Genomic DNA, 24,059 nt, shown 5'->3' on the forward strand with positions numbered 1-24,059 from the left:
TGATTTTGCGATCCTGGGGTTTCGTGAACGGCCGAGAAGCGGCGACTCCCCCTACCCACCTCACCACGGTCGCCAGGGGGCGCTGCAGCGCGCGGGGGGGAGCCCCTCCGGCCCGCCCCTCTCGTAGTTCCGCGCGGGCGGGGGCGGGGCCGTACCGCTCTCGCGATACCCGCGCGGCGCCGCCCGGCTCGCGGTGCCCGGAGGTGGTGGCCCGGCTCCACCATGGCGTCCGACAGCGACACCGAGGAGTTCTACGATGCGCCCGAGGACGTGCATCCCGCAGGCTCCCCCGCGCCGTGAGTTCGCCCAGTCCTGCCCTTCCTCCCTTCCTCCCTCCCTTCTTCTCTCAGCGCGGCCCCGCGGTCCCTGGGCATCTCCAGGGTGGGGGTAGGGGGGGTGAGGGGGAGGGGGGTCAGCGCGGCCTCGCGGCCCCCCCCGACAGTTCGGGGTCTGCTCGGAGCCCGGAGGATGCGGGGAACCGAGCGGGGCTCGCTCGGCGCTGGTGCGGGCGGCAGTGGCCGTGAGAGGATGAGATCATACCTACCTTCCTGAGGCGGGAGCGAGTGTAGTACTGGGAGGAGACCTGCGGAGATGGAATCGGGACCGACAGAAGTAATCCCTGAAATACGATAAAAGTAACAGGTTTTCTGAGGAAGGAGAAGCGAGCGAGCTTTGTCAGCAACAGGCAGCTGTTGCTGAGTGTAGAATAACTTCTGGTGTGCTCTGTGTTTTGTTTTTAGTGGTATCTTTAATACTTTTACTGTTTTTCGTGCGGATTGGACTAGATTATCTCCAGAGGTCCCTTCCAACCCTAACAAATCTGTGATTCTGTGTCGCTTTGATGCTTCTTGCCTTTAGCCAGTTGGTTCCAGTAGTGAAAATTTACCAGCGTTTTATGAAGTAGATCCCAGTGCTGGTGCCTCAGAACTACCCCTGACACCGTGTTGCTGGTGTCAGCCAAATATGCTCCCTCTTGTCGTAAATCTCTCTTTCTGGTTGTGTGCTGGACAGGTTATGACTTGTATCAGTTCTGTTTTTCGTGTAGCCTGGACCAAACTTCTGCATTATTTTACTTGGTAGGATGAGGTTTCACATGGCTTGTTTATAGAGCAATAGATACAGACTGTGGGATCTATGCATTTGGAGCTTTAATAATGGACTAAGGAGCTTGTTTTAAACTGTGACTCAGTGGTCACTGGATGCCTAAAATAAAGGAAAGACTAGGTCTTTTCTTCTCACCTTCACATCCTTTATCAAAGTTTTTCTGAACTTAGCTACTTAGCTGTAGCCTGGTGAAAAGCACATTATTAGCATTCAGCTCTGCAAGATGTGATAAGCCAAATTCACAGTGCTTGTACTGAAATGAGGTTTTTCTCTAGCTGCTTACCTTCTTCTGGGAATAGTGATCATCAAACTCTTCTCTGAGTTGCTTTAACGCAAAGTAAATTGTAAACAGCTGAAAACTAGAAACAGCAAAAACTGTTCAATAAGGTAAAGCAGCTGCAACCTGTCAGGCTTGGGACAGGAGAGGGTGAAGGTAATGGATTTGTGTGACTAGAGGCCACAGACAAGAAAGGGGAAGCAGACCTTTTGGTAGAGGCAATCTATTAAATCTGCCCAACTGTACTTCCACCTTTTGTCTGATATAGATAATGCCATGTGTCCTGGCTTTGCAGGTTTCCACCACCAGTATCTAAGCAGAACTTGATAATATGAAGTCACTCACTAGAAATTAAAGTGAAAGATGCTTTTAGTTTCTCTAGTGCTCTTCCATAATCTGTAATGATGCATCATTGACTCTCGTCAATAGAATTCTGTGAGCCTGAATCAAGTAAGGAGGTGACATCCATGAGCTTAGTTTGCAGTGCAACTACTGGTCTGTAATTCAGTCTATTATTGAATCTAACAATATGGACAGTATTTTCTCAAAATAAGCTTTGAGATTTTGTAAGAGCAAATTTCATGTGTGCATTGGACACTTCTAGGAAGCAGGCTGGTATTTTTTTACATGTGTAATGACGTTGAGTTGGGGCCACAAAAAGAAAAAAATCAAAACCTTCTTGTTGCAGGCAAGGCAAATGAAAACAAGTGTGTGTTACCCTCTGCAGTTTCAGATATTTTCTCCTGCATTCAGGAGAAAATGATCAGCAAAACCAGTTGGGAATCCTTTTTGGCAGCACATGCTATAACCAGTTTTTAGCAAAGCAGTGTAAATATATTTGCCCTAATTAAAAATGTGGGGTTTGTAACTTCCTCCTTCCCTGGCCTTTGTTCTATGTGGGGAAGTCTAATAACTGCTCATAGAGAAACTCTGAAAGTGGTGTCAAGTGTTCGTGTCAACTTGCTGACTTCTTTACTGTTTGTTTTATTAATTGTCTGTCTCCACACCTGTAAGAGTGGAGTTTTCAAGTTGGATGTAGGCTCCCAATTCCCACTGTTAAGTCATTAAATTACTTATGCTTTAGTCTCTCTCAGGGAAAGCACCATATCTTCATCCTCGAGTACATCTGTAACTGATGCTTTTTAAGAACAAATTAGCAGAAATTATAGAACTTGATGCAAAATGCTTCTTTCAGATTAGAATAGTGTGAGGTAGTAGTGCTCCTGAGGTAACACTTCTGGGGTGATGACTTCTTTAAGGTAAAGTGTGTTTGGAGGTGCTTTGAGACTACTGTATCCTCTCTGGCAAGGCCTTTGTGCTTCCCTTCCGCTCTAGATCTTGCCATTTGCTTGTAATTCTGCTTTTGACAGGATATGTGGAGACTGTCTGTTTGTTGGATAACTAAGCCCAGAGTAAAAAGGGAGAGGTAGTGTGACAGAAGATGCCCCTATGTAACCTCTGTCACTCGCTTTAAAAGCACTATAACCATGGAAAAAATTAGGAAAAGATGCTGAAATATAGAGGCCTGAACAGTCCCGTGCAGGAGGATATCAGTTTTGAGAGAAGGAAAGTATGAAGTAAGGTACACTTGGTTAGATGCAGGCACATGACAGACCCTCTGTATTTTATTTATAGGGAAAGTGATCCACCCACTCTGAAACCAAGAACTGCGAAACCTAATAGGTTGGACTTCACGTGCCTAACAGTGAGGGGGGGCAAGTTTGTTCCTAGTATACTTGTATCCTAAAAATTTTTATGAGAAACGAAACAAAAGAGATGGTGTAGGTAATGAGAAATGTCCTCTGGTACTTTTGTTTAAATTCTTGACTTGTGACTTCAGTAGTCCTGTCTTCTAGAAGTTGCCTTGATGCTTTTCCTGAAGAATCTAGTGTTCCTCTGTGTAGGAAGACAGGTAAGGTTAAGTTGTGCCCCACTGACATGTGGGAGATGCTTAGTACAACTTTTGTGTATGTGAGTATTTTAGCCAACGTGCAGAGCTGATCCTGGCAGCAGATAGATGAAGTGTGAAGTGTTGGTTGTGTTCAGTGCTGCAGATGAGTTTCTGCACTCTGAGTTTGCTGAAGCTCCCACACAGGAGCTTCCCCAGGGCAACCTAAACAGTGCATTGCAGCAGTGAATCTCTGTAGGTTTGAACATGTGACTGCCATGGAGAGCTGCAGCAGGAGTAATAACAGCTTCCAGGGCAGCCACACGTTAGAGGGAACATCGCATGCAGGACACTGGTGAGCGGCTGGCTATTGAACCTGTTTGTTCTGTACAGGGTACAGCTGCTATGTGTGCACTGCAAACCTCTTCCCATCTGCCTGCTAGCGCACCTGTTGTATAACAATGTACATCCTCCCAGGAAGGCAGGCAATGTCGGTTTGGGATTTGCCCATGGCCAGTATTCACACTGTTTTTTGTTTGAAGGGCTGAAAGTTTTGTTTCCTGTCACAAAACTTAACAACATGTTGAAAATGCGAAGCCTATTTCAAACAGGTGCTAGGCTGGAGCTACCTGAATAGTGAGAATGGGAGCTTCCTGTGATTTGGTCACTATCAGGATGAATTTGATAGTGGGATAAACAATTTTTTAAAAAGTTTCTTTGTGAGTTTATTTGACTTTCAGACTAATCGGACATCTGTTTGTGCAGGTGAAATGGGATATTTCTTTGAATTGCGTTTAATCTTTGTAGATAACCTTGAAGCCTTCCTTTGTTAAACTGGTGTAAAAGTGGTATCATGTAAGATAATTTAGAAGTTATGTGAAATGTGGTCTAGAAGACGTGTGGCTATCAGTTTATAAATCCCACATTTTAGTAAACGTTCGTACAAGATTAGTTTTTGCCTTATGTTTTCTGTGGCATTTGTCAGTTTTTATGTGCTGCCTGACCTTTCAAAACCAAATCAATATTTGATCTTTGGGTTGATCTTATGTAAATATTTCCAGACACTTTTGCCACTGTATATACTTTTCTTAAAAATGCAAGGATATCACGTACTGCATCCGTAAAACTAATGGCCTTCAAGTAAAACTGGTGTGGAGAAGGCTGGTAAGTTCAGGTGATTGGGAAGACAAGACCATTCCAGAGTCATGTTGAACTACAAAAGATTTCAGTTACCAAGCTGGCTGACTTTGTGTAAATATAGTAGCACATAAGCATTAAGTGCTCATGACTAAGGGAGTGGTGGTGCTGACAGACACACAGCTCAAGTAGTCTCAGGCAAGCCACTGAACTTACCTGGCTGTATTACAAACTGATCTGAAAGTCGGGTTTTTGCTGAACAGCTGTGGAAGCTTTGCAGTACTTTAAAAGCATGTAAATTCCATGGTAAAGCTTCTCTTTAATTGTGTGTGTGTGTTCTACACCTGCTGGTTCTGTAACCCTTATCACTCAAGCAGCTTTTTCCCAAGGTAGCTGGGTAGCCTGAGAGTGGAAAGTAACATCTGGTTTTGAGTGTAGATTTTCTGAAAAACTAATTAGCTAAAGAAGTCTGAAACAGTAGCAGTGTATTTTGAACCTCCTATTTTGGGTAACCAGCGTAGGAATGAGTTGCCTGTACCAGAAGTGAGGGGCTAATTAGTGGGAAGTGTCACAGTAGAAAACTGAAATATCTATTTGCAGTTGCAGGATTTGTCTTAAGTTGTTAAATCTAAGCAGTGTCTTATAAAATAGGACCTTGGCTGAAGCCTAGGCATTAATGTTGTAATTATAAATATATTTCATTGTTAAAGTAATCTCGTGGATTTAATAAACTGTGACATATTTCTGCCACTCCTAAGGAAATCTAAGAGTTGATAGTTGAACTGAAAATGGTTCAGTAACCAGAAATCCCACTCAGGCTGCAGCCTTTCCCAGCAATGTGTTTTGCAAGACAAAAAGTGTATTTGTTTTTGTGGTCAAAAGATTAATTTTTCTCTTTTTTTGCACATTGAGGTTAGAGCCTTTTAGGAGGATTATACCTCAAATCAGTGTCACAGGTATGGTGCACCTGAAGTGTTAATGTTTGGACAGAAGCATCTCAGTGTAACATGTTAAATTAGTTGGAATGATAGAGTGTTTATGTACCAATCCACTGTACTTTCTTGTTTACTTAGGTCTGCTGTATAAATGGGATCTTCACTTTTTGTGATTAAATGCTTCCAGATGGTAAAAAGAAGAGCTGAAATTCTTAAAACCTAAATGGAAATAGTTGTGGGTTTTTTCCAGGAACTATTGTTCCTTAAAATGATTTTGGAGGCAGGAGGGGCAAATGAGCCTGAGATCTCGATATTTGTCTGTATTGCTTGGTGCCACGTGATACTTGGGGTTGCAGAGTGTTGCTGATCTTGGTAGTCAGCTGGGATATGTGTGCAATCTAGGTAGTTCATTTGGTAGTGAGCTTTTAGGAAATTAATTTGTAATTTTGTCAGCCCAGGGTGGAAGAAGCCTGAAAAAATCATCTGGTCCAACCTTTCCTTTATGTATCAGTAAGATTCTATAGTCAGAGTAAGCAGTGTGACTCACTATTTAAATATCTTCTAGAACTGTGAAAGTCTTGTAGAAGATGTAAATTCAGGATATAATAAGAGCTGACCATCCACTAATTGAATTGACTTGACAAGAAGTAATTATTTGATACCATTCCCCTAAGATAGCTTGTTCTTTCATGTAATTAGTGTAATGAGAGGTGGTGTATGAGTGGTTGCTAATGCAAAGTCACTGTTTTACAGTGTGTATTTTGGAAAGTAGTGCATGCTGGTTCCTTTCTGTTACAATGTATTTTGTCTCTATTTATACCAAATGTCCTGATTAGAAACAAGATCTTAGGTTTGCTACAGAGTCTGAAGGGCAAGAGTGGCTGTGATAGTGTCAACTCTATGGATCAGGATTCGGGCACTTGATTTGCAGAGTATTTGTGCTTCTGCTTTCTGAGAATTTTTGTTTCTTTAATGTCCACCCAATGCTTGGCATACACATGCTAATTTTTAATTCTCTGTAATGCAAAATATTTTTAGTTTTGTACTTGGAGTAACATCTTTTTATTAGAAAAGGTTGATAGGTGATTTCTAGAAGATTCTGCTGACAAACTCAGAGTTTGTAGAAGCTATGGATCTGTGTGTGGTACAGAGTAGGGAGTTTTTACAGAAGTGGTATGAAAAACATTCACTTTGTTGCTCATCTAAATTATCAAGTATACAGTTCCTACAAAGGAAGGCTGTGTTACAGACTGTTTAAAACAAAGCTTACTGCCTTTGAACTCTACCTAAGTCTATCTTCTCTTTCTAACAGGTCACCAACAAAAGTTGGAACCCATGTAGTAAAGGTGAGTTTCTTCTTAAAATCAGTCAAGTGCTTGTTGATGAACACAGGGTTGAGTATTTCCACCTAATGTAGATGTTCTACTGTAGCCCTGACATCTGCACACAAAGGAAATTATAGACTTTCTTTGTTGTAGGTAGCAATTGTGCTTGTCTTGAAATTCCAGCTTTCCTTTTATTTAGGGTATCTTACAGTGTCTTTAAGCTCATTTTATTCTGAAATGTGTATGTGCAATTTAATTAAGCTGTATGTGATTACTAAACTGCCCTCTTTCAACTGATTTGTGAGTAGTAAGCAAGCCTCTGCAGCACCTGGGTTTTGGTCCTGATTTATATGAAATAGTTGATTGTGCTCTCTTCTGTCTCCAAAATAAGAAAAATCTTAATGTTTGTACTTCAGAAGCCTCTCCTCTAGGTTATGTGGAGATAAAACACTATATTTAGCTTAATGAGACAGCGTTGCCACTTCCCACGCAGGTAATTGGTATTCTGTGCATAGTGACAGCGTGGCTGAATCCAGCACACAGTGAATAGGTGAGGAGCTTGTGCAAATAACACTCATTTCCTGGTCTCAGAAGGGCCAAAGGTGGTGCTATAGAGCACTCTTGTGTAACGAAGGCTTGTAGTTTTGTCTGCAAAGTGTTGGGAAATCCTGGTGAAGCTAGTGTTTCTGAGCTGTCAGCAGCAATCTGCTCTGAATCAATAGTATTTTAACAGTGATACCGTATCTTGTTATATCTCTTAGGGAACAGAGCCTTACCCCCCATTTTGTGTTCTGTTTAATATCCCCTTAATAATTAAGTATTACATGTGTAAGCCTTCCAAGTAATGTTGTTTTATCATTCTCACTAAACTTCAAAACTAATGTCTTCATGAATTACTAGCTATGACGCTCTCTATGTTGCTATTAGATTTTTAAATTTTTTAACGTATCTTCCTAAATCACTTGTTCAAAGCTAAGTTTCTGAAGGTGGAAAAAGTAGTAGCTTCTCTGCTTGGTATCATATCAGTTCAGTGAATGTGTGACTAATGGTATAGTTTGTCTTGGAATGGGTAAGAAATATTTCCTAAGTTCAAAGTTTAATAGGTGTGTGAGTTTAATGTCAACAGAATTGGAGGTTAATATAATGGGCTTCTGTAGGCACTGATTATGCTTAAGTATTTAAGTCATCATACGTTTGAAGATAGATTTTAATGATCAGGCATAGTAGAGCTTGCATTTACATTAGAAACACTGTGGCAGGAGGGGTAGGGAGTGGAGAGGGAGGCAGAATTTTTCTATAATTGCAGCTGTCTGCACAATATGCCATTTCTTTAGGCCAGAAGTCTTCAAGATGGATGTCAGCAAGAGTTTGAGGCAGGGTGAGGTTTCAAACGTAGCATGTTAGGATGCTCTAGAGATTGATTGTCTGAGAGTCTAGACAAAGTCTAAGGAGGAATTTCTTAAATATCTGTGCTAGACAGTCACTCTAAATAAGAAAACAGGGACAAATGATTGAAAATACCCTGTTCTAGTTGGCTTCACTTTGAGGGCTACTGGATCTCTGCAGAACTCTTCCAATGTCAAGAGTTCCATCAGATTCCACTTTAGATATTGCTGATATGTATGCTCATAGACAATGTGATGTTGTGACCTTTCATTGGACTAGATGGTCTTTAAAGGGGTTATTTTTCTAACCCAAACTCTTTAGGATTCTAGTAGTTCATGTAGAAGAGAAGGTGTATGATGAAGTTCTTATTCGTCCGTATCACCTGAGGTTAAAGCAGTATCCTATGGTGTAAAATACTTGTGGTTCTGAACCTAAAAATTTTCAGGAATTGATTAAAATGTTTTCTCACAAATAGAATATTTTCAGTTCATCTTATTTGGGTTTTGGAAGGATCTGCATGAAGATGGCTGATGGCTAAAATTGGCAATGTGCACTGAGAATAACTGTAGAATGTAAGATTCCATGTTAGAACCTCAGAAGCATATTTGTAACCACTTAATAGAGCTGCCTGCCTTAATTTGGAAATTTCTAAATAGTTTCTGCTATAGGTGGCTATTATACAGTTCTTGCATCTTTTTCTAAAGCCAATAAAGAAAATAGAAAATATTTTAATATCAAATTTCCTTGCTGCAGATTATTACATGTATTTGTTTCTCTAAACTTCATGCTGCCTTCAGTTTGATTTTAGTTCCGGTTGCAGCCTCTTATATGTAACTGCCTATTTTTTTGCATAGTGTGCAGCCTTTCTGTGCGTGACTGTGAAATACTCCTCATGTGTACTGAGCATTACTGTTTAGGCATCTGACAGTGAAAATGTGAAAATGTGGCAGATTTCTTGTCCTTTATGCTATTTAATTTATTTGAGCTATATTTTTGTTAGATCATCTTACTGAAGAAGTTAGTACCATCATCTTATGACTTTTTTTTCTGTAGGATGTGGACAATAAACTACACAAAGCTGGAAATGAAACATTTGTACAAGAAATGAAACAAGATGATTCAAAAGAGGTTAGTTAAGTATTGCTTTGAGCTTCTAGCATCACACTGAAAATAGAAAATAATTTAGTGATCAATATTCATCCTGAAACTACCGTAAGTTAGAATTAGTTGTTAATGTTCGTAAGAATGTTCATCTAAAGCGTAAAAATCAAACTTAAGTGTTCTAAAAACATATTTAGGATTGACCAGTGTTGAATTATTTGTGTAATTTACAGGATCATATTTAGCAGTACATGAGAACTCTGAAGAGTGAACAGCTTTTGTTTCCTAACTTTCTCTCCAAGTATGTTAAAGAAGACTGGAAATTAGTCACTTTGTTTTTATCTTTTGAATATGCCCATTTCTGCACGAAGGTTCTGGTCTCCTTTTTAAACCAAATGCATTTCGTATATAAACCAACTCTTCAGTGGAAGAGTTCTTGTGGGTATTGTGCAGGCTGACTGGTTTGTGTACCTAGGAAGTGCCTGCTGGTGACTGGTGGAATGGTTTTGGTTTGTTTCTCTAGATCATTGACAGTATTATAGAAGAAAGCCAGAAGGCCCAACAACTAGAGGATGATGCTTTAGCATCTAGAGGAAATGAATTGACTGTTCCAACTTCAGATGCAAATGCTTGGATTTCTGGAGCAGGTATCATTAGTGATATCCCAGAAGTACTAGCTGCTAAAATACCATTACCAGAAGACACTAGAGAACCAGAGGATCAGAGTGTGTGTAAGGACACTGAGTTGGAGTCTGGGAAGCTTTTGTTTAGTTCTGAGCAACAGGAATCTCATAAACTAACAAAGGTAACAAATGCAACTGACCATAAAATGGATGAAACTGAAGCACAAGGAGAAACATCAAAAAATGAGGACATAACAGACAAGAAAGAGGCAAATACTTTAGAAAAAATGGCTTCAGATTTATCTACCAAAGACCTGTCTACAACAGAAGAAATACCCCCAGCAAAGCCACCAAGGCAGCTGACTGTAGAGCCTGACATAGTTGCAAGCACAAAGAAGCCTGTACCAGCCCGGCCCCCGCCTCCCACAAATGTTCCTCCCCCAAGACCACCCCCCCCTGCACGGCCAGCTCCACCCCCCCGGAAGAAAAAGAGTGAGCTGGATTTTGAAGTGCAAAAACCTGTTTTAGAAGGCAAGTATTCTATTTCAGATAGATTTATTTATCTACAGGGTTACTATTTTTGTGTTTTGAGTGAGGGATCATTCAGTCTTGTGGTTTTAGTTTAGTTGATGGATAAAAAATCCTTCAACAATCTTAGCTTACTACAATGAAGTAATATTCTTCTGCTTTAGAAGCGTTCCTCATTCATAGACTTTCTTGTAAGTAACACTTCTTACTAAAAATAGCTATAGCTATAGCAAGGAGAAGTTGACTCATCAATACATAAGCTAAAAACCAGTTACTTCAAATAGAATGTGTGCGGTCTGTATTTGCATAGAGATGCAAGTCAAGGTGTGGACTGAGTTCTTATGAAAATGAGTAGTCCTGGGCTACTAGGGAAATGAGTATTAAAAAAAAGTTCATGAACCTGAAGAGGCCTAGGTGTGAAATCATGCCTGAACCTCCAATCGTATATGAAATACATGGTTGTGAGTTAGATTTGGTGGCAGTTGATCTTTAAAAAATACCCAGCTGGTCAGAAAGGATGTTCAGGACTCTAACTCTGATGTTAGGATTTGATGCCTATGGCAGGTGTTATGCCCTTCTTTCTAATAAATCTCTTTTCAGTTTCTCGAGACAGCTTCATAGCTGGTGGTCTTTTAACTTCAAGTTCAGTGACAGAGGGTGTGCCCAAAGATTCTCAGCCTTCTTTGGATTTGGCCAGTGCAACTAGTGGAGATAAAATCGTCACTGCACAGGTATTGGGACATGGTTATAAGTTTGATAACTGTAACATTTTCTATTGCTTCAGTGTTGCAGTAGAGATAATGTAATCTATGTCTGCACAATTTCAGGAAAATGGGAAAGCAGCTGACGGCCAAACAACAAATGAAGTACTTGGACCACAAAGACCCAGGTCTAACTCTGGCAGAGAGCTCACAGATGAGGTATCAATGGCTGTGGTCTGTACATAGTACAATTTTGTGCTTGCTTTCCCTGTCTGTTAAATGAATTGTCGTAGTCACAGGTCACTCCTTGTTCTGAACCACTCCATGCTGTCTCCAGGAGTGCAAATAGGAGTGAGTGATGGCACAGCTGGCTTTGTCCACCTAAGCACTTTGTGGCCCCTGAGTCATGTGTGGCATTAGCCTTTGGAAGTGTGAGCTGTAATAGACCTGAAATGCCATCAAGTTCATGTTGATAACTATGCAAACACCTCAAAGGATTTGCATGGGAGAGAACATCAGCAGACTTGCCAATTTGTCATGTGTCTAAAAGGGGAAGGAGTCAGCAATACGAAAATTATCTTCCTCAAACTAAAAAATAGTTTCTTCAGTTAATAATTCCACTAATCCTGATGATATTTGGCTTTTGTAAGTTTTCATTTGTGTCTGTCACTGTATAGCTTTTTTTAACTGTTGCTGAACCTATGTAGGTGTTCAGGAGATGCTCCAAATAAACCTTTGCCTTTGTGTGGTGCTAGTTAGTTCTAAATTCCTTTTCTCTCTGTATGTTAAGTTTGCCTTTGGCTAAACCTAAGATACAGCAGTTGGAGTAGGGAAGGGGAAGACTGCAATGTCTTTTAATTACATAATAAGTTTGATATTAGCATGAAAGGTGTCAGGCAGTGGTTGATGCCTCTATAGCTGCATTTTTGATTTATGAAATTGATACTTGTGATATGTAGGTGCTCATCTTTGTCTAGTGGTTCATAATGTTTGCACTAACATGCTAATTTAAACTTGGTCTTTGTAAAATAAATATATAGTCAGCATCAGAACTTCACATTAAGATAATTTATAAGCTTTTATGATTTCTGTTTTGCTCTAGGCTTTGAAGTCTAATCAAGTTCTCTTCATTTCATATCTTATTTTTTTCCATAGGAAATTCTAGCAAGTGTAATGATAAAAAACCTTGATACAGGTGAAGAAATACCTCTGAGTTTGGCAGAAGAAAAGTTGCCAACAGGCATTAATCCCCTGACTTTGCATATCATGAGGAGAACTAAAGAATATGTCAGGTATGAATCATGAGAGCCTTCAGCTCATAAGATGCTGTTGCTCTCATTGTTTTTGCATAAACGGAGGCTGCTCTTATGCAGGAAAAAAGAGCCCCAATCCATCTGTTTGACTAATCTGAGCTAATTCACAGTTCTCAATGAACCAGGCTCCTTACTGATTTTTCTCAAGTTAACGAAAAGTTGCTGATATTGCTGAACTTGACAAGCAAATACATCTGAAAATCCACTGATATACAGTTAGCCTTTGATGTACTAAATGTCATTTCTATGCTGAATTAAACACAGTTTACATTCAAGTACTGGATATTGTTCATGCCACCACCTTCTGTAGCTTTTTCAGCATTTCATAGGAGAGTGTTCCTCTTAAGATCTGTTGTCATTAGTACAGTGGACTACTTTGAGCTTTACCTGTTCTTAATAGAGCTTTAGATCCTTCTAATGTGTAAAACTGAGTCTTTTCACAATCTTTGATAGAAAAAGACACGTGCTTAATGATCAGAAAATCGTGTCAGTCTAGATGTTCTTTTCAAAGGCCTATATGAGTTTATAGAACAGACAATTTCTAGGGTTTTTGCATTGGTGTATTATTGAAAAGCTCACTTCTCTGTGAACAAACTATTTCAGAATTAACCACTATTAATTTATTTGATATGTGGAAAGCAAGATATGAGAACAAAGTGGCATGTTACCAGTTCCTAGTAATTTAATGGGTTTTGTCTGCTCTTAGCTTTCAAAGTGTCAAAATAAGCTTAAGTTGGAAATTTGTGGAAGGGAATAATATATCTTTGGCACCTGCAGAGTGTATGCAGCTTTAGTATCAAGATGCCTAAGAATTGAAAGACCTGTTTATTACGTGATTAACGTGATGTCCATGTTTTTTCAATGTGTTACATAGAGGTATAAAAATGGATCCTAAAATGCAGAGCCTAGTTTACTAATGTTTCATTCAATTTAGATTCATTATGATTTCCTATTAAACAATCACTTCTGTATTTCCTAGTAATGATGCAGCACAATCTGATGATGAAGACAAAATGCAGACACAGCAAACTGACACTGATGGAGGGAGGTTAAAACAGAAAACGTAAGTGCTACTTTACGTTTTTTTCCTTTCCCTAGAAAGAAAAAACAGATTTTACTTTTCTAAGCTGAAACTTCCCTTCTGACTACTGAACAAGTTGCCTTTTAAGTAATCACTTTATAAGTGATAACCTGATTTTACATAAGCCTGTAGCTCTGTGGTTGAAATGAAGATTGTATGAGTGCTGTCAAATTTACTGCTTATTTTAAGAAGCAGTAGTGAAAAAAGATAAGATTGCAATTCAAATCAAAATTATTGTTTCATAATAGCAAAAAATGAGAATTTTCCATTATTATGTGTTGAAAAAGTACCCTTGCTTTTAAGGACTCAACTCAAAAAGTTCCTTGGCAAATCTGTAAAGAAAGCAAAGCACCTTGCTGAGGAATATGGTGAACGTGCTGTAAATAAGGTTAAGAGTGTTCGAGATGAAGGTAAGTAACACTTAATCTTTTTTTTTTTTTTTTTTAAATAGGATAATTTGTTCATCCTTGTGCTTTTTGGAATCAAAGCTGGCAGAGGAACATACACTGCTGCATTCTACCACTCTTCTACTGTTGATGATACAATTTTTTTTTTTTTACTTGTAGCTTAGTAGGCATTTTGAGACAGCCAGATTACAAGGATAAATTCTTGTAAAGTAGTAGCTGAGAAACCTTTTCAGCTAAATCAGCTGAATACTTTGATTTTTTCTTGTGCTGTTAGAAAGAGGTTTTGATATTGAAATGTAAACATTTTTGGAAAGTTATTCCAGCAAAGGTAGAATTGGGGGTTATCTTCATTACTTTAGTAAATCAGATTGTTTTCTGGCAACCAGTGCCACAAATTAGAATTCTCATATATCTTGAGCTCCTGTTAGATTTCCCAACTACAACTGAATTCTCCCCTTCTTGTTTCATCAGTGTATCTTTCAGACAGACTTCTAGTGCTGCAGCAAGCTGGTGTAACCATGGCCTGAGATAAGTGCCACGGAACTGCTGCACTTCAATGTCTTGTGTTGCCACTGGCTGTTGGCCACAGCTCTTTTGCAATTCTTATGCTTCATGGGCAAATCACCAAGCCATTGCGGTGTACTCAGAGAGAAGAAACCAATAGACTCAGTTTCAGCACACATTAAACTGACACAAATCACTTAGTGTAGGATCTGCTGAATGCAAGACAGGTGCCAAGAAAGGGGCAGAACAAAAATTGATAGCAGTTCTTACTTTCAATGTTCAGTGTTTGGATTCACTGTAGCCTAAAATTAGTGCAGATGTATTTCTAGACCTTGATGCAATACAATTCTTATTTTGCTTTAAGATTTTAAAATTGCCTATAGAAATTGTCTAATTCAAGACTAATCTGCTACCAAAAAGCTTACTAACAGATTAAATGTGTGCTGCAATATATACTGCTGAATTTGTCTTCCTCTTAGTCTTTCACACAGATCAAGATGATCCCTCTTCCAGCGATGATGAAGGGATGCCTTATACAAGACCAGTTAAGTTCAAAGTAGCACATGGCTTCAAGGGACCTTATGATTTTGAACAAATTAAAGTTGTTCAGGATCTCAGTGGAGAGCATATGGTAGGTCTCAAATTCCATCTGTGGTTTTGCTGAATCTGTTCAGCCTGAGATTCAACTTTTCATCTACTTGGTGACCTCCAAAAATGACTGTCAGGTTTATTCTCTGTGAAAAACTTCCTTCTGGAAAATAATAGTCTGACAAAAAATGAAAATTTTTTGACTGGTTTGACCAGGTCTTCAGGGGATAAAAAGCATGTAGATTCCTAGGCATCAGGGATTCTCCAGAGCTCTCCTTTGAAGAGTTATGGCATCAAGCGATATTTGGGTTTTTTTGGTTCCTGCAGTTACAAATTTAGGCTGAAATAGGCTATTTTCCACTATCAGAACCAAGCACAGAGCAGCAAGCTTGACCTGCTCAGTAGTAAATAAATTAGTCTATTAGACAGATGAACACAAGTATTGAACAGAAATACTTGATAGGTTCCGAAGGCAAAAGTAGGGAGAGGTTAATGGAGTATGTGGATCAAATTGGTAAGGAGGGGAGAAACCAGGATAGGGTATTTGCAGAGATGCCTGCGGAGATTGAGGCAGAAGAGCTACCTATTCATCAGTGTTTGAAGTCTGCATGCTTCCCTATGGAGACTGGAATACATTCTAGTATTCCTGGTTTCCCAAACTTTTACTGACAGCAGGCGTCTGACATTTGAAGCAATCCCCCATCTCTAAGTGTTCAGCTGAGGGTAATGACCTATAGCAGTCAGTGACCAGAGATTTCAAGCTTGTCATTCATAACTGAACTTTCCATACCTGCTGGTAATCTCTGTTAGTTTCCATCACACCAATATTTGACGACTTAGACCTAGGAGATTCCTCCAAATTGGTGGCTCTTGGTGGAGTCAAAGACCTAGTAACTCTTTATTCAGTAGCAGGAGGAAATGGGATACTGCTTGTGTGGTTATGTTTTACTGACTAGTAACTCTTTGGACTTTGCAATGGAGAAAGAATTGTTATCTTCAGAGGCTTTGCAAAACCCTCATGCCAATTATGAATATAACAAATATATGTAGTACCCATTTTGATTGCCAGTTGGTGTAACAAATCAGTTTCTACGTTAAAAAAAAGTGTGCGAACCTCAAGTGCAGCTACAAGTACTTGTTGGTTCTACAAAGCAAACAGGAGGTTCTGAGTCCCTCTGACAACTGTGCCAGTCTTATGTGGAATTCTGTGGTAGTGCTGACCTCCTGTAACTCCTCTCCTACAGTCATCTGCCCTGTGGGCTTTTTCTTTCAAACTGTTTTTGCACATATGTTCCACAGTCTTAAAAATTACTTATCAGTGTTTTGATCTTCTGTTTATTTTACTTGTGGTATTTTGTGTATGTCTAAAATCTTGTCAATTGACATTGTAGAAAGTCTTTTTGGTACGCAGAGAAGCACTTTTTGTGACTTAAACAATCATCTCTTTATTTTGACAGGGTGCTGTTTGGACAATGAAATTTTCTCACTGTGGTCGATTACTGGCATCTGCAGGGCAGGACAACGTAGTAAGGATATGGGTTTTAAAGAATGCCTTTGACTATTTCAATAACATGCGCATGAAGTACAACACAGAAGGTATCTCTCTATGCATGGCTGGAGTTCTGAAACAAAAATTCTGGGTATTTGGAAATGTGATGTTGACCATGGTGTTTCTGTCTCTGTTCCAGGCCGTGTCTCCCCTTCTCCCTCACAAGAGAGCCTGAATTCTTCCAAGTCTGATACCGATGCAGGGGTAGGTACACAAGGTATTGGGAGGGGAAGAGCTGGGGGATCTGCACTGGTTTGTAATGCCAGATCTTCACTGTTGCTTTATCCAAACACACGTTAAGGTGTTCTTGGCTTGTGTCTTTGAGATACAAACTGTCATATCAATTGATGACTTCAATCAAATACGTTAATCCCATGTGTAAGGGGTGCAAGCAAGGAAGTCCATCACTGAATTTAAAGCATTACAAAATCTGCATAGCTGTGCTGTGGCCTCCTGCCAGAGGAGATTGCTGAGTGAATTGCAAAGGGGAAAAACCCTACATCACTGAATTTCCTGTCTTAGAGTTTTATCTCTGATCATTACTTGTGCTTAACATCTGCCTTGATGATGTTTCTTCAAGGAAGGCCAAAGTGAGCAGTGGGATTCTCAGAAGCATAATGATACCTGATGTATTTAAAGTTTTCACATTCATGTAGAAAAAAAGGGAACATGATTGATGACAAGTGTTCAGACACTCTTGTAGAGTTTCCAGATACTGTAGTAAACCTTGCCATTAAAATTAATGTATTTAAGGTGGGGTTTTTTCCTATTTTTGGCTTCCAGTAGTGTAAGAAACAAATGACAAAATCAGAGTTTAAGTGAAGATCTTGGCAGTAGCATTACTTAGTGTGTGTTGTTTTGGCAGAGGGGGAAGCAGGGAGGCCAGCAATTGTTCTTTAACTCATGTAAATGAGTGGGCTTGGTAAGCCACACACACCTGCGATGTTTTGAGTGTTGGGGTTTTTTTTTGTTTGAGGGTTTTTTTGGGGGGTTTTTTTCTGGAAAGGTTTTGTATAGGAATGTCTAGGGCTTTTTCAATTACTATTTTTCACTTGTTAATTCTGAACTGGTCTCTTACTAGGAAGCTGTCATTCATGATAAGCACTAGAAACTTGGAAACCTGAACTCACAGTTTATATTCTGAAGTGGAATGCAGTTTTCAAGGTTGATGTACTTTGTTCCAAAAACTTATCTTCAGGTCTTTGCTTAAATTGCTGTCAAACTGATCCCACTGAAAAAGAGCTGAAAAATGGAAAATTTAGAACTTCTTAATTTTGCAATTTCAGGATGATGTTTCAGTGCCCACTGTACTAGACATTTACTTTGATTGTTTATTAGTGCAATATTGTTTATTTTAAAGTAGTAAGAGTTGTTCAAATTGTTATTGTCCTTATACTTTTTTTAAGCAGTAAGTGCCTCATTGTTAATTTTTACAGCTAATATTTGGTAATATTTCTGTACATTTTTCTGATAGATTTGCAGTGGAGTTGATGAAGACCCAGACGATAAAAATGCCCCGTTTCGTCAACGACCATTTTGCAAATACAAAGGCCATACAGCAGATCTTCTTGATCTTTCCTGGTCTAAAGTAAGTCATCTTAATACAGGCTACACAGTTCTTCTGTGCATTTTTCACTACCATATATTTAAACAAAGTGAAATGATCCTTGAAGTTAAGAGAAATTTTGTAAAGGCAACATTTATTCTAGCTGAAATAGTTGGAATAAAATGAGCGACCTTCTTGGGCTTGTGTAATTAAAAGTTGTCTTAAAAAAATAAAAACAAGCCAGTAACAATTACAGTTGCGTATTCAATAGTGAAAGTAAATTATTTAGAGTGGGAGGATTTTCCATTGAGGTCTGTGGTTTCTGTTTTATGGTGTTACTGCTTTTCTTGTCTTCAGTATGCTTCACTTTTTGTGCAAAGTGTACACGTTCTGAAGTTGCTGATAGTTGCATCTATCTTAAAATTAAAGAATTACCTTGTTTCACATCAGACTTATTCCAATAATTTTCCACATGGGAATGCAGTTGTACTTTTAGGAATACAGTCTGGTTGAAGCATCTCAGGCATCTCTGAAGTCTTGTCGTGCCATGTCTTCTCTGAATACTTTAACTACATTCCAAGTATTCATTTTCACTGAGATTCTTCCAGATAATTTTCTGTGACCCAGGGTCAGTGTACAGCTCTTTAGGAAAGTACCGATCAGTAATGGTAATTTCGATAAACCTTTTTATCTGAAGAGATAAAATGTTGAATTTCATGGCAGCATAGAAGTTGGTAAGGCTCTACCAATCAAATTGCTTCTGTATTTCCAGTTACTTTTGTGTCTGTTAATAACTGCGGAATTCTCTTGTTTCACAGAATTACTTCTTACTTTCTTCTTCTATGGATAAAACTGTCAGATTATGGCACATATCAAGAAGAGAATGTCTTTGCTGTTTCCAGCATATAGACTTTGTCACTGCTATAGCTTTCCATCCAAGGGTAAGTGTAACTGCCCTCTAGAGGGCAGTTCTTACTTCTAGAGAGGTAGAATTCAAAATTATAACATTCCACTCCTTTTTTTTTTTTGAGTTTTTAAAAAATATGATTGAATAATAGAGTTTGTGCACTTTAAAAATATGCCTACTGGATAGTATTCCAGAACTTTGTGTTCATCTTCACTGAAGTTCACCGGGACTGTCCATGGGGTTTAACCATGTGTACATGTGAAGTGGAAAGTGAATTGTCTGTTGGCTGTACCATCGCAGCTGGTATAGTAACTTCGTGAAAAGTTAGAATTTCCAATGAGGGATATTGTGATTAAATATTTGTGGAAAAAAATCATAATGAAATTGAACAGATTGTCCAGAGACCACAGAATCCTTGGGAATTTTTAAAACTTGACAGGATATAATCCACTACAGCTTGATCAAACTTTTGGAACTGTCCTTGCTACAAGCAGGGGAGGTGGATCGGAGACCTCCAGAGACTCCTTTCAACTTATTATTATAATTTTTTAAAAATACTGTAATCAAGCTTCCTAATACTAATAAAACTGAAGTGGAAGAACAGTGTTTGTCAGTGTTCCCTAAACATACAGAACTACTAGATGTATGGGAAACTGTGAAAGGAGCTTTCAGCTCCTAGCAAGGTGAGTGTTGAGAGGGTAGAAGCTACCTGTGCTAACAGTGAGCAATTTTCTAACCTGAGGTGTAACTGCATGTACGTAATCTTGTCAAAAACCTGTAAGAATTTGAATTCCATTTGCCACAAATTTCTTAAACGTTATAATCAGCTCATCTGTGGGCTCTTATTTGGGAAATTCTGTAGAGAAGCTGTTTGGAAATGGGGTGGGAAGGTTTTACGGAAGGCGGAGACATACTCATAGCACAAGGAGAGATTAAACCTTGTGTGTTTTCTCAGGATGACAGGTACTTCTTAAGTGGTTCATTGGATGGAAAACTCCGACTCTGGAACATTCCTGACAAAAAAGTGGCATTATGGAATGAAGTAGATGGGCAGACAAAATTGATTACAGCTGCCAACTTCTGTCAGAATGGCAAATACGCAGTCATAGGCACCTACGATGGAAGATGCATCTTTTATGACACAGAGGTAAAAACTTTGAGACTGTGGATGCTTTTATGTTAAATAACAAACTGATTTAGAAGTCATGATTATTTAAATATCAAGAAATGAGCCTGTTAGAGCTTGAAGCAAATGAACGTTTTTACACAATTTTTTCAAATTGGGACACATTTTAATATCTTTTCAGCACTTGAAGTACCACACACAAATACATGTGCGTTCTACCAGAGGTCGAAATAGAGTTGGAAGAAAAATTACTGGCATTGAACCTTTGCCAGGAGAAAATAAGGTACTGTCTTTCAGTGCAGCTTTGGCCCAGTATTGAAATTCTGATATTTAAATCTATTGCTTAGTAAGTTTGTGCCAAATCTTTTAACACTACTAAAATGAGCCCTACTCTTTGCTGATTTAGGCTAATACAATACTAAGTAGTGGTAAAATAGAATATATAGTCTTTTAATGACATTATGCTCTGATTAATGTGCAGGTGAAAAAATGGTTACAGATGGCTAATTGTTTCCACTCCTAAATTTATTTATTTCTTTTCTAGATACTAGTGACATCAAATGATTCCAGAATCAGGTTGTATGACCTAAGAGATTTGTCTCTATCTATGAAGTACAAGGGATATGTCAACAGCAGCAGCCAAATCAAAGCCAGCTTTAGGTAAGACAGTATTGTAACAATGGAGTTGTTGGATTTGGGAAATGCTGTGGCTGAAGTACAGAGGGTTTTGTTTAAATAATCTACATTGGCTTGAAACTGAGCCTCTGAAATGTCACTTGGGTCAGAATGCAGAGGTAAAAAAAGGCTCTGGTCAAGAGTGATGAGCTGGGAGCTCCTGTGGATGAGTGAATCCTGTTGCATCCTGTGGGCAGTATGATGTGTGTCCATTACTATTGCTGGGAGTCCAGGAACTGTGCTAGAACTGAGGTTGGAAATGACCTTGGGAGATCATCTTGCTCAGCTCCTCTGCTCCAGATAAATTTCCCAGATTAAATCATCTCTACTTACTGAACTGTAGCCCAGTTAATATCAGAGTTTAGAGATCCAGAGCTACTGTAATGCATGCTTGAGCAGCTAAGAAAAGTAATGTTTTTCCTCCTGTGAATCTTCAGCCATGACTTTACCTATATTGTAAGTGGTTCAGAAGATAAATATGTCTACATTTGGAGTACATACCATGACCTGAGCAAGTTTACATCTGTAAGAAGAGACCGAAATGACTTCTGGGAAGGCATTAAAGGTAAAAACCAGCTTTTGATCTTTGTTTTATCAAAGCTCTTACGATTTGAAAATTGAAGTATTTTATTTGCCATGCATTTAGTTTGAAAAAATTATTAGCAGAATGCGTGGTAATTGGTGGCCTATCAGGAATCCTTGTTCACAGGAGACTCTCTTTGGGATGGCAAGAGACAGAGTAGCTTAGAGTTTGTCCAGCTTCAGTAAGAGATTCAGAATTAATGTAATGTTTTGCTGGCTGATTGTAGAAATCAAAGTAATTATCAACCCATAATCCTTTATGTAAAAGTGACTTTGAAAACAAATGCAAGCTTTTTCTCTTTCTTAGCAGTCTAAAAACCAAAATGGGTGGGAAAAAGCCAACTCTTTTATCTCCTCCACATACACACACTTTTTGGGAAATGTGGGGCCGTGTTTATATCAATTGTGTTTTGGACCTCTTGCCAGTTAGTTTTGGGCACTTGGAGTATCTTCTGAAATCCCTAAGATTATAGAACAATGACAATTGTTCCTTGAATTCTGAGCTTACCTGATACCACTAGCACTGAGATTCTTGGATATTTACTAGAACTTACGCCTGCTTTTCTTGTACAATTAACAAATTTTTGAAACAAGGTAATCAAAATTGGATTGTCTTTCTGAAGCGCACAATGCAGTCGTCACCTCTGCGATCTTTGCTCCAAATCCTGGTTTGATGGTGTCACTGGAAACTTCTGAAAAGCAAGAAGCTGAAAGTAAGGGAGAAGATTGTGAGATACCAGACACCATACCCTCTGGTAGGTGTTTAAGATGAGCTCTGCTTGGTACCATGGCATGAGCAGGAAGATATTGTGAATACTTTCAATATGGGTGGGGGGTTTCTTGAGAAGAAAAGCCCTTGCAGTGGCATGGGTATATATTCCAGCTTGGCATTCCACCTTGAACATTTTGGCAGCTGTCGCATTTTTAAAAGCTGAGGATGTGAGATGAGGGGTACAGTTGCCATCCTAAGTACTTTAGGATTATTCCGTTTATATTGGAGGTAGAGCTGCACCAACCATTAATGAAAAGGCTTCTTTCCTAGAAATGCAGATGTTTCTTGAAGTATTGGCTAGAAATCAGGAATATGATAAAGGAAGAAGGGTATCACAGTGCTGTCACGTATTTTAATGAGAGCTTGATTTTTATATTTATTTTTTTAATGACCTAACAATTTATTCTCTTTCCTGTTAAGGAGCTCTGAAGACAGATCACACAGAAGTGCTTTTATCAGCTGACTTTACTGGAGCAATTAAAGTCTTCATTAACAAAAAGAAATATGTATCTTAGTTGGTTTGCAACTGACAGCATAAAGCTATGGTACTGTGGGATTAAAATTCCGTAAATAATGCAGGCAAAAGCAAAGTATCTAATATAATAATGTTACAGGCTGATTTATTTTTAAATCTTTATTTTAAGGCTACTCAAGTATTGGATCCTTGGAAAGCAGTGTGCCTATTAACACCTGGGCTTGTAGTATAGAAAGGAATGTGTGAGAATAATCTGGCCAAACATTAGACTCTAAACTTTCTACAAGCAGTTGTTTTGCAGTGTCATTGTGAACCTGCACAGGTTTCTGCACAAAAATGTGTTCGCACATGTGTGTGCCTTTTGGCATGAATATGCACGAATTGGATCCTGTATCAAAAGTATTTTAGTGGTGCTTGTGGCCACTAGATGTCAGGAACGGGGATGGGAAGGGAAGGCTGGAAAAACGCTGAATAATGTAGTCTGATCTTTGCACAAAATTCCATTTGAGAAAGATCTTGAATTTGTAGTAGCTAATATTCAGAGTTTTAAGTTATGCAAGTTTTTGATGGGTCAGCAACCATGTGTAAATGTTTTTATAAATTTCTCAACTTCAGGACGTGAAAATTTTTTTGTTGTCTTTTAATTGTTGTGGACTTTAGATTCCTTTCTTATATATAATTTTTTGCACACTGGAGCACAATACTTGTGTAAAGAATTCTCTCATTCCTTGTTCATGGGCACCAGGATATATTCACCTTCCAGATACAATTAAGCTGCATTAGAAAGTTCTTATATTTTACAACTATGTAAAATAAACTGTTTACATTTTTTAAGCATTGTAGCTTAAAGTTTTAAGTTCTTCTTGTTTGTTTAGTGCCACTGAATTTTCAAAGTCTTTGTAAATATTCATACAAAACACCTATGAAGTAGCATTCTGGGTATCATAACCCATGAACTGTTATTGATGGTCAGATGTTTCAGAGAACAAATGCATCATTAAACTTGGTCACACACTTGGAAATTGTTGCTTCTTTTCCATTTTGATTCGTTAATTTGCCTTTTGTCTGAGTAGTTTTGACCTTTCTGAGATCATTGATCCTGCAAGCACTTACCTTCTGAGTTCTACTATTCCTTGTCACACCTTTCTTTCTGAAAGAATGGGGAATGGAGTACTGCAACTGGATATTAAGCAGAATTAAGAGTAATTATATGATAGTTTAGCATGAGGAGGACACTTCAAAAGTGTGTACAGAATCCTCTCCTTCCCATTAGTGGAAGAATGAAAGACATGGAAAGGCAGGAAGTAAGTCTCCCTCATCTTTTAATTCTTTCCTACTCAGGTGAATTTGGCTGTGGCTTTGTATAGAATTGTCTTGGACAAGAAAGGCAGTTGCAAGGCGTTTATCATCAGTCAAAATAAATACAAGAATGGTACATACATTATATAAAATTATCTTCAGTTTAACACAGTTGGGTGAGTTTGACTCAGAGTTGAAAATACCTGCATGGATGAAACAAGTGAAACTCT

At 38.8% G+C, this 24,059-nt stretch overlaps 1 protein-coding gene across 3 annotated transcripts; it reads left to right on the forward strand.

Moving 5' to 3' along the window:
• The first annotated feature begins 166 nt into the window (after positions 1-166).
• WDR44 (WD repeat domain 44) lies at positions 167-23,552 on the forward strand. 3 transcript variants are annotated; one of them, XR_004242988.1, is made up of 20 exons: positions 167-296; positions 6,654-6,687; positions 9,106-9,180; positions 9,677-10,307; positions 10,905-11,035; positions 11,132-11,224; positions 12,161-12,297; positions 13,298-13,381; positions 13,703-13,809; positions 14,790-14,941; positions 16,356-16,494; positions 16,587-16,651; positions 17,922-18,035; positions 18,812-18,934; positions 19,856-20,047; positions 20,208-20,309; positions 20,571-20,686; positions 21,139-21,266; positions 21,878-22,038; positions 22,476-23,552. XR_004242988.1 is itself a non-coding variant. In XM_032123735.1 (20 exons), exons 1-20 carry the CDS (start codon positions 223-225, stop codon positions 22,568-22,570), a joined length of 2,724 nt encoding a protein of 907 aa, XP_031979626.1. In that variant the 5' UTR covers positions 168-222; the 3' UTR covers positions 22,571-23,552. The 3 variants fall into 3 exon arrangements, 2 of the variants coding, with proteins under 2 accessions (XP_031979626.1, XP_031979627.1); XM_032123735.1 differs by having other exon boundaries at positions 168-296; positions 21,907-22,038; XM_032123736.1 differs by lacking the exon at positions 167-296 and adding an exon at positions 3,252-3,293 and having other exon boundaries at positions 21,907-22,038.
• Positions 23,553-24,059: the final 507 nt, after the last annotated feature.

Source organism: Corvus moneduloides, chromosome 14 (assembly GCF_009650955.1).
Source record: "Corvus moneduloides isolate bCorMon1 chromosome 14, bCorMon1.pri, whole genome shotgun sequence".
In the NCBI taxonomy this organism is placed as follows: Eukaryota; Metazoa; Chordata; class Aves; order Passeriformes; family Corvidae; genus Corvus; species Corvus moneduloides.